At 35.4% G+C, this 17376-nt stretch overlaps 3 protein-coding genes across 3 annotated transcripts; 2 read left to right on the top strand and 1 right to left on the bottom strand.

Moving 5' to 3' along the window:
• Window positions 1–828: 828 nt before the first annotated feature.
• On the top strand, window positions 829–4650 carry LOC117986955 (dnaJ homolog subfamily C member 9). The gene is made up of 5 exons (XM_034973912.2): window positions 829–1099; window positions 1434–1706; window positions 2484–2611; window positions 2829–2970; window positions 3721–4650. The coding sequence occupies exons 1-5, from the start codon at window positions 1009–1011 to the stop codon at window positions 3891–3893; spliced, it is 807 nt and encodes a 268-aa protein (XP_034829803.1). The 5' UTR covers window positions 829–1008; the 3' UTR covers window positions 3894–4650.
• LOC117986946 (26S proteasome non-ATPase regulatory subunit 5-like) lies at window positions 3902–16739 on the bottom strand. Its single transcript, XM_069502074.1, is given in 10 exon segments — window positions 3902–4485; window positions 5604–5927; window positions 6294–6482; window positions 6834–7086; window positions 7660–7881; window positions 8845–8987; window positions 11502–11650; window positions 12057–12226; window positions 15338–15453; window positions 16021–16739. Coding segments are annotated over 10 exon segments (2223 nt in total). The 5' UTR covers window positions 16484–16739; the 3' UTR covers window positions 3902–4291.
• On the top strand, window positions 12480–14286 carry Naxd (NAD(P)HX dehydratase). The gene is made up of 2 exons (XM_034973909.2): window positions 12480–12886; window positions 13419–14286. Exons 1-2 carry the CDS (start codon window positions 12665–12667, stop codon window positions 14160–14162), a joined length of 966 nt encoding a protein of 321 aa, XP_034829800.1. The 5' UTR covers window positions 12480–12664; the 3' UTR covers window positions 14163–14286.
• Window positions 16740–17376: the final 637 nt, after the last annotated feature.

Consider the following 17376-nt stretch of genomic DNA (forward strand, 5'->3'; position numbering starts at 1 on the left):
CTCTAACAGTAAGTGTCACATTCTTTGTTCTGAGGAAAATTAGGCTAAAAAAAGCTAGAACCCAGAGCCGTAAAACCAGTTTTTAAAAAAACAGTGAAAATTATTCTCAGAACAAAGACATATCTGTGAAATACCTACTTACCATAATTCGTGATCACAGATCTGTCTTCGTGATTATGCCGAACCTATGTCTATTTGTCTTGAGATGCCTTAATAAATAGGTAGGTAATGCACGGTAAAAGGTGCTACAGGTCTATCTGTTTATTAAGACTGGTTTGATCCAATTATCGCCAATCCATTCGCTTACACTGTGTAGCATTCGCCACTCAGATTAAGAATCAAGGTATATTTCCCATTAAAATAATAATACCTTGTTAGAGCAAAGCTCTGAAGAGTGATAGAGACATAAACACAGTTTTTTGTCTTTGTCATCTTTTTTTGTTGGGCACGTTGTAGTTTGTGCCCAACAAACCTCTGTGATAGTAATTTATTGCGAATATTACGAGTTTTTATTTAGTTTTTTGTTTTAAATTTAGTATTGAAGGTGTGTAGAAGCCATTTATGTTGCATTGCTGTGTAAAAGTTGTAGCGAACGCAAATTATGAAACAATATAACCTTTCATACGTAAGTATTATTTCTTTTGTTGTTTTGTCCCTTTCGGGCAAGCTTTTCGGGTATACGCGTTTGACAAGTCTCCTTATTCTTAGTCTGAGATTCTCTCAGAATAATGACTGAGATTCTCCATTTTACGCCGGATTACTGGTCTTTTTACCTCTGTGACCTACAATAAAATTTGACATTAGCTAATGTCAAATCTTTCATCTTTGGCGCGTTTTGACTCTTCTTTTGGGCATTTTACGAATAACGACTTTAAAATTAAAATTAATTTTATTGTTTTCTTGTCGATTGATGTTTAACTTTATTTATCTAAAAAAATTGTTAAATTTAAGCGTAGTGTTGATATCTTGTTTGGCGTCCGCGTAAAGACGAAACAGAAAGCCACTGTCATGGGTCTTTTGGAACTATGCGAAAAATATTTTAATACCACCAACTTATATGAAGTGCTACAAATTACCGAAAAGGCCACCGAAAAAGAAGGTATCTACGCTGGTCTGTTCGGCTTTAAGACCTGGCAACCCTAGCCACAGCCATCAAGCGATATACATCCATTCTCAGAATAGTGCATCCACTGCCATACATAGGTCTCTTAGGGATTTCCACACACAGTTTGATATTATCTTCTGTCCACCTAGTGAGAGGTCTTCCAATGCTGCACTTTACAGTGTGAGGTCGCCCTTCCAGCACCTTGGGACTCCTACATTTTCAGTCGAATATCATTGTACCACATTATTTAGGAGTTCTTTCAACAATTCTAATTTTTAATTGAACTCTTTAAATTTTATTAAACTATGAAGGTTGTTACTTGTTACAGTTAAGAAAGCTTATCACAAATTGTCGCTCAAAGTACACCCTGACAGGGTAAATGACGCTGAAAAGTTGGAAGCTACTGAAAAATTCAAAGTTCTTGGTGGAGTCCATGCTATTTTGAGTGACAAGGACAAAAGATACTTATACGACACCAAAAAGACTGTGGATGAAGATGATGATGATGTTTTGAAAGATAAAGATTGGATGTTCTATTGGAGATTGCTTTTTAAAAAGGTTACTGAAGAAAGTATTAAAGCTTATGAAAAGGAATATATTGGTAAATAATAAATATGGTTAATTATAGTTTATTTATTTAAGTAAGACAAAAACTATTTTGTTGATCATATATCTATAGACACATAAATCTAAACATCTGTCTGCAATTTATACCTATACATTCATGTCAAGAGTGAATAGCCATCTTATAGGCAAGCACGCTCCATATTAGGCTGCATCATCACTTGCCACCAGGTCTGATTGCAGCCAAGCGGTCTTATCTAGAATTAAAAAAAAAATTAAATGATGCTTTTGTTAAATAACTTGACGTGTGAGTAAAATGTTGGCACCATTGCAAAACACAAAATATAACCCTAAGTTCTAAGGAATAAAGTAACAAAGCAATGGTGCCAAGTGCCAACATATTACTCACTTTTTAGCGTTTAAACTACCGTGAGTGATTTCCATTATAAATAATATCTATCCCGGTTTGTACTCACGTGTCTAGTCGACGTTAGCCCGACTAGTTTCGAACCCATCCGGGGTCCTTTTTCAAGGGAGTCAGTTCGCGCACGAGCCACGGCTTGACAGCGGGCCGCGCGCGCCGCCGTCCGTAGAGCCCGCTGCGAGGGCGAAACTAGTCAGGCTAACGTCGACTAGACACGTGAGTAGAGCCGGGATAGATATTATTTATATTACTTACTCGTCAAGTTACGATGAAAGGACAATACTAACGATAAGATTATTTCTAACAATTTTCATTGAAAACAATACAAAATATTTTTAATTTTGTACTGTAGTAATGTTTATTTTAACCTTTAACCTATGTCCATTATAGGGTCTGATGAAGAAAAAAAAGATCTGAAGAATGCCTACATTGCTGGCAAAGGAGATATGGACTACATTGTGGATCAGGTGCAGTTTGCCAGATCTGAACATGAACCTAGGATTCGTGGCATCCTTACTGTGAGTAATAAGCAATGTTTTGATGATTTTCTCATTTTGATTTGGTATTAAGTTTATCATTATATTACAAATTCAACTAAAAGCGTACAATAGTACCCTATTTGAATTTTGAATTTGAATTTTTGAATTAGTGTAGCAACTTTCCCTCCCTACTCCTTAGGGAGATGAAAAGGCGAAATTCAAATTGTAATCAATGTTTAAAACTTTATTGTTTCAGGAAATGATAGATCAAGGTGAAATTCCAGCTTTCAAAATATTTACACATGAGCCTGCGAAGAAACGGCAACGCCGACATGCTAAAGAAAACTGTGAGTCCATGGAAGCAGAAGAGCTCAAGGAATCACTAGGCTTGAATTCTGGTTTGTAAACTGTATTTTCTAGCAATTTGTGTGGACGTCCACTGTTGGACATAGGCCTTCCCTAAAGAGCACCACCACACCCGGTCCTCAGCCTTCCTCATTCAGCCACTTCCTGCCAGCCTCTATCCTAGATTTCTAGATTGTCTCATTAAAAAAAAATTGAGATTTTTTGCCCACAATACAACTGAACAGATAGTATTTACAGTAAGTTGTGTGAGTGACTGTCATCATTTTCTTAATTTTAAATCGATTTTGATGCAGTTTTTAGGGTTCCGTACATCCGAATGAAAAATGGAACCCTTATGGGATCAACTATGGGAACTCGTGTGTCTGTCTGTCAATTAGCACTATAAAAAAATCACACTATAAATTAAATATGTTCATATGATTTTTTATCATGCCGTTGACAATACCTCATAACTTAGAATCACTCATGTACCTATCACATCAAAGCAGGTATTAATTTTCTACATGTACTGTAAATTAACCATTTTTATTTTTAATAAAACTAGCTTATGCTCGCAACTTTGTCCGCGTGGACTACAAAAATTTCAAACCCCTACTTTACCCCCTTAGGGGTTGAATTTTCAAAAATCCTTTCTAAGCGGATGCCTACGTCATAATAGCTATCTGCATGCCAAATTTCAGCCCGATCCGTCCAGTAGTTTGAGCTGTACGTTGATAGATCAGTCAGTCAGTCAGTCAGTCACCTTTTCCTTTTATATATATAGATTAGATTATTATTTTCAGGTGCAAATAGTTTAGAACTTATGATTAAGCAAAAGCAAGAAAGTAGAGATAAACAAATGGATTCATTTCTTGACAATTTGGCAACTAAGTACGGTGGAAAATCTGAAGGTACAAAACGTAAAGCTACTGCCAAGTCTGAAGCAACAGGAAAAAATAAGAGAAAAAAGAAGTAATGCTCAGGGATGTTACAAAACTTTATTAACTGTATAAATTGCTTGGTTCAGTATTTCGCGCGACGTCGCGCGGTACTTGAGAGCTGGTCCTCGCCCACTGCAGGTTTACACGAAGAAATAAATGCAAAACTGTGCCTGTCTGCCTGCCACCTTTTCACGGCTCAACTGTTTAACCAATTTTTATGGGTACAGAGTTAGGTTATATCCCGGTGACGGACATAGGCTACTTTTTATATCCCGGAAAACTCCGCGGGTATCAGCTAAGTAAAGAAAATAATCAGTATCTTTATATGCACGAGATATGTGGAAGTGCGACGTCGCGCGAGCCTCTGAACTTATAGCTTTGAACTTTTTATGATACTGTTACAAACAATTTTGTAGAAATAAATAAACACTTCTCACTCCTCCTCCATTGCAACTTGCATCATCGTCTCAGAGTAAAAAGGTCCCTGTTTAACATAGGTTTGAAGCCTCATAATAATATTATCATCAAAAGCTGTTGACTGCGATAAACGTTTTATTATAGCATACTTAGCTTCCTTTGATTGCTTTTTAAAATCTGCAGAACGATCCAAAAGGTATTCTACAAATCCTGTAATATAAAATTCTTATTAACATTTCTTGAATTCTTGATGCAAGTATTTACTTATTATGTTAGATCGATCTTAATAAATTAATAATGATTTTAGATTGTAAGTTTTATTTTACGGTTAAATTTTTTGTGTTATTTTTTAAGTAAAACTAAAACGAAAATGAATGTAAGTTTCATTTTGTATTTAAATACTCTACAATCCCTTTAAATAATTATATTTAATAGGTAGGTACCACTCATGAAATAAATTACAATATTTTTATTAATTAAGATTATTATTTTGTACTAAAGCAGTAGGCTTACGGCGATTAGCACTACATTTCCGTCATCCGAGTTCAGTTTGTCATCCTTGACAATACCTCGGCTGTGACTCACTCAAATCGGAGAGAGTAAGTGGGGTAAGATTATGGTTTAATTCCATGGACCTATACATACTCTTTACTTCATGGTCCTATGGTACTAAATATGTAAATTCTGACCTTCGTTATTTTATAAAAGCTGAAAGTTTATCTGCACTAAGAGGAACGTTTGTTTGGATCATGGTGGCTTTGGGAGATAACAGGTAATAAAGTATCTCCCTTAGCCACCATAAACCAAACAAACGTTCGTCCCAGTGTTGGGGACAATACGCAAAGAAAATTTCAACTTTTATAAAATAACGAAGGTCTGGCACGCGCTGGCTGGCTCTCTCTCTCTCTCTCTGTAAGCTCTGCGTAGGAATGACAGACGTAAATATGCCAAAGATGTCGCTTGAATAGCTTGAATTTGGATCAGAGATCGGATTAGTGCGTAAGCAATATCCGAGTTTTTTAATTTCCGTATTTTCACGGACTCTGAGCGGATGAGTGCGTAATCGCTCTTAGCACTAGTTTGTCAGGTACAAGGCAAAGATCGCAATCACCTCGGATTGTCTGTCGTCACTGCACTGCACTTCAATGCATCAATTCCGCCAATTATAATAATTGTGGCTATCGCAATTGTTGTGATGGTTGACTTTATGCTATTATTATTGCTGCAACTGAACAAACAGGTGTCGACCAATTGAAGGTGATTGCGATTGTCGCACTGTAGCTGTCTTGTTACCGCAATCAACCCTCAAAATAAGTTGATCAACTTACCTGCCACCCTAGCCAACATTTCTTCACCCCAATGGTGTTGGCAAATTGCATCCAGCAATGTTAAACCAGCTAATTGTATGTCGGGAAATGGATTTTTACAAATGTCAAATAACATTTCCATTGGTCCAGGTTCTTTACTTAAGCTTCTGAACCATTCGCGAGTCATCAATGTTATTCTTTGGTCGATTGGCTCAGTCTTTGATTTTGGATCCTTATCTATGCTGATCAGATTTGACATGCAATGTAATGCGCGAACTTTAATTTCCGTCCGACTATTTCTAATAATAGCACTGAGATTTTCGACATTTTGTGTATATTTGCTCCCTAAAAAATTATAGTAAATAGACTTGTAACCCATTTCATTAAGTATCTCTTTAAAAAAAAATCAAAAAAAAAACGACTTCAATAACCAAGGTTCAAATTCTTGAAAAAATTCAAGGTGGTGGCATGATCATTTTCACTGAAATCAAGGGTTTAGGAAAAGTATTTTTGAGAAATAAATGCTAAATGTATGTTTGCAAAATAAAGATATTTCAACTAATGAATAAATAAACTATGTCTAATGTTAAATTGTTTTAGAATTTTCATACCCCTAATCTAATTTATTTACGCCCAAAGTTACGCTCCTACGTTTGTATGAAGAAAGCACCGAACTGAGCCCACTTAAGGAGTCATACAACTTTTACTTACCTATGGCTACTAAGCATAGTTTTCCCTCCCATGTTGTTCCTATAAACCCGAGAGTGTCTAGAGCAACTGGTAAAATAGTCAAATCATCAGACTCCAATCCATCGAACAGTAAATCCAACAATGCAGGATATTTTTGGAATACCTCATTTGGATAACTATGAGCAATGCAGCCAAAAAACTTCAGATAACCTGTAAAACTAATCAATTAAAGTAACAGTCATCATCATGATCAACCCATCACCAGAATGAGAAGGATTTGGCCATATTCTACCACGCTGGCCATTATGTCGATTGGCAAACTTCATATACTGCTTTGCGGAAAACATTATAAAGAGCTTCTAAGGCGTGCAGGTTTCCTCACGATGTTTTCCTTCACTGATAAAGCAAGTGATATTTAATTGCTTAAAACGCACATAACTCTGAATAGTTAAGAGGTGTGTTCCAAAGATCGAACCCCCAACTAGAAGACAGACTCCTTTTAGCGTTAGTAACAGTGTTGAGATTTAGCATAATAATATGCATTGAAAGAAAAATAATTACCTGGTGTTAAAAGGCCTCCAAAAGGATTATTCTGTAGATCTTTGACTAATTCTGAAATCTTCTGCAAAGTTCCTTGTTTGACAAGAAAGTTGATACCATGAGGTTTTGTTGCTAATTGTGATATTAATTCTAAAATATTCAACTGATACAGAATATCATCAGTCTGTAATTCATTCACCATGAAGTCTAAGTACCCTTGTTTGACACACAATTCAAATATTTCATATGACTTCAAGGAAATATTGATAACCACCTAAAAATAATTTTTATTCCTGTTTTAAATCTATAATTAGGGCTGATTTTCAAATTGTCAAATAGTCTTAACTGGGGTATAAAGACATTTTGACAGATTTGCAATGCAAACATTCAAAATGGCTTTATTTTTCATGGCACTCACTCCTCACGCACTCCTTCTTGCATGGATAACATGGGGAGAGACACAGGCTACTTTTATCCCAGAAAATCATAGATCCCACAGGCTTTTAAAAATCTATACCCACGTGAACGAAGTCGCGGGCATCAGCTAGTGGCATAATATAATCATACATTCACGTTGTAAATTTTATTTGTAATCGATACCCTTATTATCAGTGCCCTTATTATAAATGCGAAAGTGTGTTTGTTTGTTGGTTTATTGGTTTGTCCTTCAATCACGTCGCAACGGATTGACGTGATTTTTTGCATGGGTATAGTCAAAAGCCTGGAGAGTGACAAAGGCTACTTTTTTTCCAGGAAAATCAAAGAGTTCCCACGGGATTTTCAAAAACCTAAATCCACGCGGACAAAGTCGCTGGCATCATCTAGTATTATATAAATAACATTTTACCTCATAAGTGTTGCACTTGCTACTACTATTTCCTTCCAAGGCAATTTTCATTTCTTCAAGCACTTTAGGATAGGCCTTTGCTGGTAAATTGGAGGTAACTAGTAAAGCTTTATTAGCTACTCCTACATCTTTGTCAGCAACCATTTGGCCAACAGCTACATACACATCTATGTACTGTGGGACGGGCAATAGCGCTGGGTCTGATGTTACAACTTTATAAATCTGAAATAATAATTACATTAGGCTCCACAGATATGTCCAGATTTGCAACTAGCGTGCCCCCCTCAGTCCCTCTCGCTCAAGCAGATTTTCTTACTTGTGAAATGTCATTCCTTCTACACTTCACATTGTTTGTCAAATACTCACGTACAAATATGGCCAGTGATAAGGACAAAACATTATCATTTTGTCACGTTCTAACAAGAGCTTAAATGCATTTAGCTATCTCGCTCTAACAGTAAGTGTCACAATAGGGCTACTTCTAACAGTCCTTATTCTGAGTAAGGCTCTGTGTCAAAACCACCAAATAAACTTTATCTGACAAATAACGTATGTCTTGGCTGGTTTTGAATTGGGAATCAGTCAAAATCTCATATAAAGTTTATTTGACAGTTGGTAAATACTAAATAGGCCCTAAAATAACAGACAGATCAGTAGATATGACAAAATATTTCAACATACAGCTGGAATAGCTAGGCCAGCTGTATGTTGAAATATCCAGCTTTTATCTGTAACATATTTTCCAGATTTTTCTGTAACATAGGCTCCCACTAAAGGGTTTTCCTCTCTGAGCAAAGCTTCAGGTCTGCTAGTCACACTAATATTATAAAAGCAAAAGGAGGTACTTGTTCACCGTGGGAACAGTAGCCAGCAGAATATAATGTACATTGAATATTAGAAAGAGGTTTCAGCTTCGTAGTGTTGTCTCTGTCACTCATACCTATATATTATGTCGTTTTGTCTGTTTCAATCACAAAGACAACACTACAAAACTGTTTCCTCTACATTATTTTCTGCCGGCTACTGTTCCTGCTGTGGATAAGTTTTTACAAGCTTCATCTGTTCTATGTTGTTATCTTTGCAGAGTTAGTCTTGACAATTTATTCTGTACAAATATTTTTTACATGTACAAACTAATTCACCGCGGGGCGCAGCTAGTAATTCATAAATAAAAACAAAACATACCTCATCTAAAGCCAATCTACGAACGCAATCGTTTTCGTGGCGAAGTAAATACATGATATGACTTAAATAGATTTTAACAACATCTCCAATTTCAAATTTTTCAAAGCATAACTTCAATACTTCACATGTTAACTTTATTTGTTCTCTGAAATTATTTAATTAAGTATGTAGATTATTGTTCATAAATCCTATTCCTACAAACTGCAAACAAAATTTTACAAACCATTCTTACATATTTTCAATAATTCAAAAATATACTTAAGTACAGTACGATTCAAACGTAAATGCGCCCCTGAAGTTTGCGCACCACACACATTTTGGTTGTCCTGGGTAGCGGGGAGGGTAACAGCGCACATCTCACAACTTCACGCAGATGCATTTAAGTTTGAATCATACTGTACTTACAATCTACATCTTTGCTCATAGTAATGGAACAGGTTATTAGCTGGATATAATAGAGTGCGTAGGAATCTTCTAGATAAAAGCGTCCCATTGTAGGCCTCATCAGCTCTTTTAATCAGGTGTGATTGTGGTTAAGTATGTGCATATGAATTAAGTAAAAATCATTGATTGCCAAGTCTGGTAGAAAGCTTTTTGTGGCTAGTTATCTAGACTGAGTTTAGGAAGTGGGTGAGACCACAGAAAAGAACTATATTGTAATGGAATAAAGAACATATTTCGTACATTCTAAAATTAAATTTTAAAAATTAGGGGGTTTGTATGCACAAATTGTTGCAGCTGAAAGCCAGTGTGTTTGCCCCTAGTTTTAGCTAACTATATGACTAACATGGGCTAAGCCAGAAGACTTTCTTTGTCATCCCTTCATTCAGCTTTACCTACTAGACTTTTGGTTAATTACAGATGGTTGCAGCTGGCTTCACTCAGCCTCCTTCCCCAGCATTCAGCATTTGTCTTCACTCTTTACAATAACACTAGAGGTGCAGACAAGACTATGGAGTCAGGGTAATCAGATTACATACTGGGCCCGATCTACAATTTGCCATAGGAGTCAGATGCCAGCTATACCTAATTTTTAAATTTAATAAATAGGATACACAGCTAAGTTCAAGCAATTGCTAAAAACTACCTAGTTGTAGCCAGCTAAAGCTAGGAATCACCTTTAGCCGTAACATATACAATAGGAAACGAGTCGGAGATATTGCAAGGCTGTATAAGTCACCGACAAGAGGATGTACCTAATACCTTTATTGAGAGACATACCTAATTAATAATAATTATAGGCATACTTATCAGATCCATTAAGACAGTGTAGAATTTTGCCGATTCCAATATTTCTGATAGTCGGTGCTGCTTCATTTGCCGGTTTGTACACAAACAAATTTTTAATATCATTTAGGGCTGCCGACCTGTGTTCTTCTATTTTCAGTTTTTCAGTAAAAAGTCTATATTGTTCAATATCTTGTTGAGTCATTGTAGTTGCTGGATAGTGAATTTTCTATTAATTATTAATTAATATATAAATAAACAAGGATTCAAATGATTTGTCGGCGCCACCGACCAGAAAAAAAAGCGCGTCATGACCATAGAGTAAAGCCGGTGATACACATGCTTGTTACTCGCACAAAAGCATGCTAGTCCTTTCCGGTTTAGAAAATAGTGAGTCATCAGTGCAAGTGGTGCAACTGCATGGTAAAGGTGCATATACACAGTAGAGTAAAATTCAAACAATTAACTATTTATATTAATTTATAAGACAAAGTTTAATAGATAAAAATCTCAAATTTAACTAAACTCATGTGATGGGGTGGGATAGGGTTGTGGTTGTTGATAAAACAACTTAGTTCCAAAATATTTAATTTCGATTCAAAACGGTTGCACTGGAAGTTGTTTAAATTGCAATTTGAACCGAAAGGGACATTGAAATAGACTATAGATGAACTAGACTTGAACTCCTTGAACTAGATCGTTCTACGAACATCAAGGAATCTTTCTATGTTCAATCCGCTTGGACATGATTTGCGCATGTCTAGCTAGATCAGGCAAGGACCAAGATTTAGGCTACATGACGTCATGACAAATATTAAATATGGCGAATATGATAAGCAAAATTGCGATACAAAAAAAGTCACTATGAGATATTAAATTTATCCAGTTTGATGCCAAATGAAAGATTCTGTTGTGTAGAATGTAGATTCCAAAAATATAATTTATTTTAGCGAAAATATAATTATATAGCCTAGTGGTTAGGACGTCCATCTTCTAATCGGAGGTCGGGGGTTCGATCCCGGGCACGCACCTTTAACTTTACGGAGTTATGTGCGTTTTAAGTAATTAAATGTCACTTGCTTTAATGGTGAAGGAAAACATCGTGAGGAAACCTGCATGACTGAGGATTCTCCATAATGATCTCAAAGGTGTGTGAAGTCTACCAATTCGCACATGGCCAACATGGTAGACTATGGCCAAACCCTTCTCACTCTGAAAGGAAGACCCGTGCTCTGCAGTGAGCCGGCGATATGGGTTGACCATTATTCATGAATTATATAAACTGTTCCTTCCCTGATTGAGTTTTTAAGAGGAGCAGTCAGTTTTTACTTACCTTTGTTTTTTCATCTTGTTTCTATTTTTTTTACAAAAGAAAATGAAAACTATTATTGTTATTAATTATATATTAAAAATTTAATGGATAACATAGCATTAAGAGTAAGATTTTTTAGCTCGCCAATCTAAGAACTCATCAATATCGGCTTCATTTTCTGAATCTTTATCGTCGTCTTCATTATTCATTTCTATATCTTGTATTTTTTTCTTTGTCTCTTCTTTTTTCAATTCCAAGTCCAAAACTCTGAAAACAATAATAATAAAGTTAAAATTAAGCCTGGCGTCGACTATAGCCGTTTTACGAACCCGTCGAATCGAATCGATTTGTTCCGTATGCGTAGGTACATAAAAGACGAAACCGATGACACACGAATCGAGACAAAGCCCTAGCCATAAAGATAATTACAACGCCTAGAAGCGAAGTAGCAGCGAAAACACGAGCGTCAAGGTCAAACAACATCATCTTCTACTTAGGTGTGGCGCATAACTGAGGCTCCTGCTGAGCAGTGCAGGAGTGCAACTTGATACCTCAAGCCGTATCTGAGACAAAAATAATTTATGGGCGGACCGACAACAAAGTGAAGTTCCTTTTTATCCATTATGAGATAGGTACGGAACCCTAGAACCTGGAAAAGATTAGCAGAAAATACCTTGACCAGTTACGTATCTGTTCATCTATTTCATCAATCTGTCTTTCTGCGGTAGCTTCTTCTTGTTCACCAGCAATAATTTCTGCAGAAGTGGTAGTTTCTTCTTTTATTTCTTTTTGAAATTTTTCCCATTCCTCTTCAACTGGATCTTTATATTCAATATTACGCGCCTGAAACAACAACAAACTTAAAACGATCTACTGGTATGCCTTGTACTGGCACGTAAGCTGCTGACAGAAGCTCGATACACATGCGAGTAGCTCGTGTTTTCTTGTAACTGGCATGCTTTTGTGCGAGTAATAAGCATGTGTATCCCCGGCTTTATCGTTTGTTTTGTTTCGATTTTTTAAACTGCTTTTACGGCTCTGGGTTCTAGCCTTCTGGAATCTTCTTTGTTTTGACTTTTGACTTCTTTGACAACGGACAGTATCGCATGTCATGGACAATTTGCTTTTTTGACTTAATTTATGTTTCATTAGATTTTTTATATTTTCACGAATGTAACAAATTAAACAATAATTAAATACGAGTATCTATTAAGCTGATGTTGCAGTTTGAGATCAATGACTTCTAAAATGTGTTTTGAGTTTTTATAAATTAGGATTGCTATGTTATTACAATATCTTGCTACAGCTCAAATAATAAGACGTTACTCTTCGTTACGGCAAATTACAGAAATGGACTCAGCAAACAATATAAAATTGATAAAAGCTTGCATACCACCGTTAGACGGAACACATCATAAAGGCCAAGCAGGAAGAATAGGAGTTGTAGGAGGCTCACTTGAGTATACAGGAGCTCCTTATTTTGCAGGCATAAGTGCTTTAAAAGTTAGTTCATAAATTGAAGTTTAGTTCTTTGAAGCAGAGGTTGATTGACACAGATTATGTACCATAAAATTCATTATCTATTTATATAAAACGAAAAGCTGACTGACTGGCTGACTGATCTATCAACGCACAGCTCAAACTACTGGACGAATCGAGCTGAAATTTAGCATGCAGATAGCTGTTATGACGTAGGCATCAGCTAAGAAAGGATTTTTGAAAATTGAACCCCCAAGGGGGTAAAATAGGGGTTTGAAATTTATGTAGTCCACGAGGACGAGGTCGCGAGCATAAGCTAGTTATGAATAATTGTGTCCATATTATAATGCAATGCATGTTGCTTGTGTGCCACCTATTGTATGTGGATGGTACCATGTCAGAAACCTCTCACAGAGTGTCAACAACTATAAAGTTTCAACTCAGTTGCATTGAACAATATTTGAAAGCATAGATGACAAACAATCAGACTGACAGGCACACAAACATTAATTTTTATAAGTACATAATATAAGATAGTCTTAATTTTTTTCTGTAGGTTGGAGCCGATTTAGTGCACATATTCTGCTCGTCCCCAGCAGCTACCGTTATTAAATCATATAGTCCAGAATTAATTGTCCATCCTTTACTTGACACAGCAAATTCTATAAATGAAATATCACCTTGGCTTGAAAGACTCCATGTTATAGTTATAGGGCCTGGCTTAGGAAGAGATGATAAGATATTAAATGTTGCTTCAGAACTTATCAAAATAATTGAAAATAAAAGAATACCACTGATTATTGATGCAGATGGGTTATATTTAATAACAGAAAAGCTAGAACTTTTAAAAGATTTTTCATCACCAGTTATATTGACACCAAACAAAATAGAATTTGAGAGGCTTAGTAATAAATTAAAAGGAGAATCTTGGTTTTCTATGCTGGGTAAAAATATAACAATTTTACGAAAAGGAGCAACTGATGAATTGTTAAGTTGCAGTTCTGAATTAAAATGGAAAAATGATTCTGGAGGATCTGGAAGGCGGTGTGGAGGTCAAGGTGACCTGCTATCTGGATCAATTGCAACATTCTTACATTGGACTCTAGCAGACTCAGATAAACTAGACATTGGAATACAAACTGATAAAAGTTTATTAGCATCATCTCTATCATGTTTTGCAGCCTCTACATTAATAAGATCATGCAATACAAAAGCTTTTCAAGAAAAAGGTAGAAGTATGTTAGCCACAGATATGATAGAACACATTCATGGAGCATTCAAGGATTTGTATGGAGAATAATATGTTAATGAATATATTTCAATAATTATACGTATTATATTTATAAGGGTGAAATTGCATATTTTTAAATACATTAGATTTAAGAATAATGTCTGCTAAACTCAATAAACTGTTCCAACATTAACCTTAATTTAATTTATACTTAAATTATCTTTTTACTTAATCTCATAACTTCCACACAAATGGTGATACGGACTGCAGTAATTGCTGTCCTGCTATTTCAATTCTCTGGAACTTACATATTTTCTTACATTTTTCTAATTTCCTGCTGAGAATATTTTCCAGGATAAAACTAGTCTACCTGCTTCTGAGACGCAAGCTATTTTAGTTCCAAATTTACTCATGATTGTTTCAGTATTTAAGCTCTGAGAAGGTAGAAAGACTGACAAGACCAGCATTTTGACCGTGGAATACAGTGGAAACTCGATTAACCGGACTAATTGTTGTCGTTAGGGATTCGGATAATCGAAAATCCGAATAATCGAATGTATGAAGAAAAGCGGGTTTGTGCATATTATGTAGTTCACTATAATAGTATTTTCAATTTTCAAAGTAAGATAACTATATTAAGTGGGATATCATATGAAAGGGCTTTGCCTGTACATTCTAAAACAGATTTTTATGCATAATATATTTTGATTTATCGTACAAAATGGCGGAAAAATACCCGAGTAAAGAACCCTCGGTGCGCAAGTCTGACTCCCACTTGGCCGAACAATTTTCGGTTGGTAGTCTGGATAATCGCGAATCCGTATAACTGAGGGCCGGATAATCGAGTTTCTACTGAATTAATTTTTTTTTTTAATTCAATGATAAGGTAATTCTGGATTTGATCTGGTTGTAAGTGATGATCAGACTAAGTTGAAAGTGGCAAAGCCTAACCCATATTTTGACACATGCCAAAAGTATAATTTTTAATATTTTAAGGTCATTGTTCATAGTAGGTCCTTTCTTATAATGTAATCATGTCATTTGAGCAGGTAGGTGAAAAAAATCATTTAAACAAAAATTTGGGCTGATTCTCTTGTACACAATCTTTAAACTAAACAAAATTAACAGGTCTAAATCTAGAGAGCTATCCTTTTCCGCAAGCAACATTATGAAAGGGATAGCAATAGATTTAGACATGTCATTTTAGTTTAGAGATGGTTTACAACAGAACTAGCCTTGTTTACCTTGGCATCCAAGATGGGATCATCAAAGAATCCTTCTGGAATTGGTTGAGTAAGTGATGGATCTTCTTTTGCATCCAGTAATTTGTTATCAACAGTTTTATCTTCTAATATTCCACCTAATTGTTAAAAACATGTACGTCATAATAGAGAAATTAGCTGATCTGCCCTGAGTTCACTCGGGTGGAATTTCTAGAAGTCCTATCATGGTAGGGGACAAGAGAACCGCAGAAAATAAAGAGAGACAACCAATATGCAAAATCTCAATCAATCAAGTTTCTTGACCCAGAGGTCAGAGCTGTACACTGATAATATTGTCAGTAAATACCTTTGGTAAATGTACATGTTAGTAAATTATGGCTAGATATAAATTATAGCTAATAAATAAATATAGAAATGAAGCTAGAAGAATTCTGCGAGCCAAAAACACATGAGGGTTTTTTCTTATCTTGTTTGACTAGATATATGTCAAGTCAAAGTCAAATCGTTATATTTTAGTTTTGCTCTTAATATTCTAGTATGGTATAGTTATTGAAATAGTACAATAGTGGATTTCTGCCAGATGTGTCACTACGAAGTATGAAGTATTTTATATTCTAGTCTGCATTTTAACCCTGCTTATACCTAGATGTGGGGTTGTATATAGTAATAAATTGATCTCAATAGATTATTTTGGAAAAAAATACCTTCTTGAGCTGCAGGACTAATATTTTTTCTGATGACTTCTTCATCATGATGTGAAAAAATTATAGGTGCATTATTATTTGGTTTCTGTGTAACTGTAGGTGATTTCTCTGATGAATTTTTCAATATTCCTTTAGGTTTCTTTACCTGTTGAGTGTCTAATGCTGAAGTAGCTAATCTTTTCCTTACTTTATCATCTGTGAAATTTTTTGTTAATTCTTTTAATTTCTTCGCTTGTTCGACATTATTTCTGTGCTGTTTGCTGTTTATGTGCACTTTCCAAACACTATCAGAACGTACTACCGACGAACATAGAACACACATAAGTTGACCAATATTGTTATATTTTGCTAGTGGGTTGTTAATAGTTTGTTTGGGTTTTTTGTCTTTATTTTTTCGCTCCAACATCAAGCGTCGCATTTCCTCCTGAGCCTTTTTCTTTTCAACTTGCATACGAAGCGACATATTTCCTTTCGTGTTCTGCAGACTTTTAGATTTTCCTGAGTTGAGGTTAAGGTATTTATCCTAAGATTTAGTATATAATATCACGTTTTTCCTTTTAATACGCTAACATTAAACGAAACCTGAAAAGGCATAACAATAATTTAATTTATGAGGTACCAATAACCAATTTATTATTTAACACAAAAATCAAATAACGTTATTGTTCTGTGAATAATTTGAGAGTTTGATACTTGATAGTGATATTATCCCTATTAATCTGTGGTGATATAAATAAACCGTACAAACTCCAAAGAGTATATCACAGACCAGAGTATATAATGTTTTTTTAAAATATTTTTTAAATTTATTTTACGGCCCTGAGTCTCACCCTGAGTATATAATGAATAATCACTATAGTCTAGAGAAAGCGGCTCTGGGCTCTGGGCTCTAGCTCTAGCCAAGGAACTTGAGATATCCATATTATTATAATAGATTCATTTACTCTAGGCCTAGATCCTCAGAACAAGGACTATTAGAAGTAGCCCTATTGTGACAGTTACTGTTGGTCATAAATTGTGGTCATTTAATTAAAAATTACCTAGTATTTTCCATTTCAAAGTAAGATAACTATATCAAGTGGGGTATCATATGAAAGGGCTTCACCTGTGCATTTCAAAACGGATTTTATTTATTTATTTTTATATGCATCATAGTTTTTAAATTATCGTGCAAAATGTTCAAAAAATACGACTGTTGTTCGGAACTCTCGTTGCGCGAGCCTGACTCGCACTTGGCCGGTTTTTTTATTAAAAATCCGACTATAGGTAAATAAAGTAACTATTTGAGCAGGTAAACATCAAAAGTTGGAATTAGAAGTCCATGGCCTATAAATGGTTTCAAGGGACGACTTTCCC

Source organism: Maniola hyperantus, chromosome 12, assembly GCF_902806685.2.
Source record: "Maniola hyperantus chromosome 12, iAphHyp1.2, whole genome shotgun sequence".
Classification (NCBI taxonomy): Eukaryota; Metazoa; Arthropoda; class Insecta; order Lepidoptera; family Nymphalidae; genus Maniola; species Maniola hyperantus.

Bases quoted from the DNA above. Each gene is read 5' to 3' on its own strand.
- LOC117986955 (XM_034973912.2), top strand. From the start codon at position 1,009: ATGGGTCTTTTGGAACTATGCGAAAAATATTTTAATACCACCAACTTA. The intron at 1,100-1,433 runs GTATCTACGCTG...TACTTGTTACAG, and splicing joins AAAGGCCACCGAAAAAGAAG to TTAAGAAAGCTTATCACAAA. The intron at 2,612-2,828 runs GTGAGTAATAAG...TTATTGTTTCAG, and splicing joins GGATTCGTGGCATCCTTACT to GAAATGATAGATCAAGGTGA.
- Naxd (XM_034973909.2), top strand. From the start codon at position 12,665: ATGTTATTACAATATCTTGCTACAGCTCAAATAATAAGACGTTACTCT. The intron at 12,887-13,418 runs GTTAGTTCATAA...TTTTTTCTGTAG, and splicing joins CAGGCATAAGTGCTTTAAAA to GTTGGAGCCGATTTAGTGCA.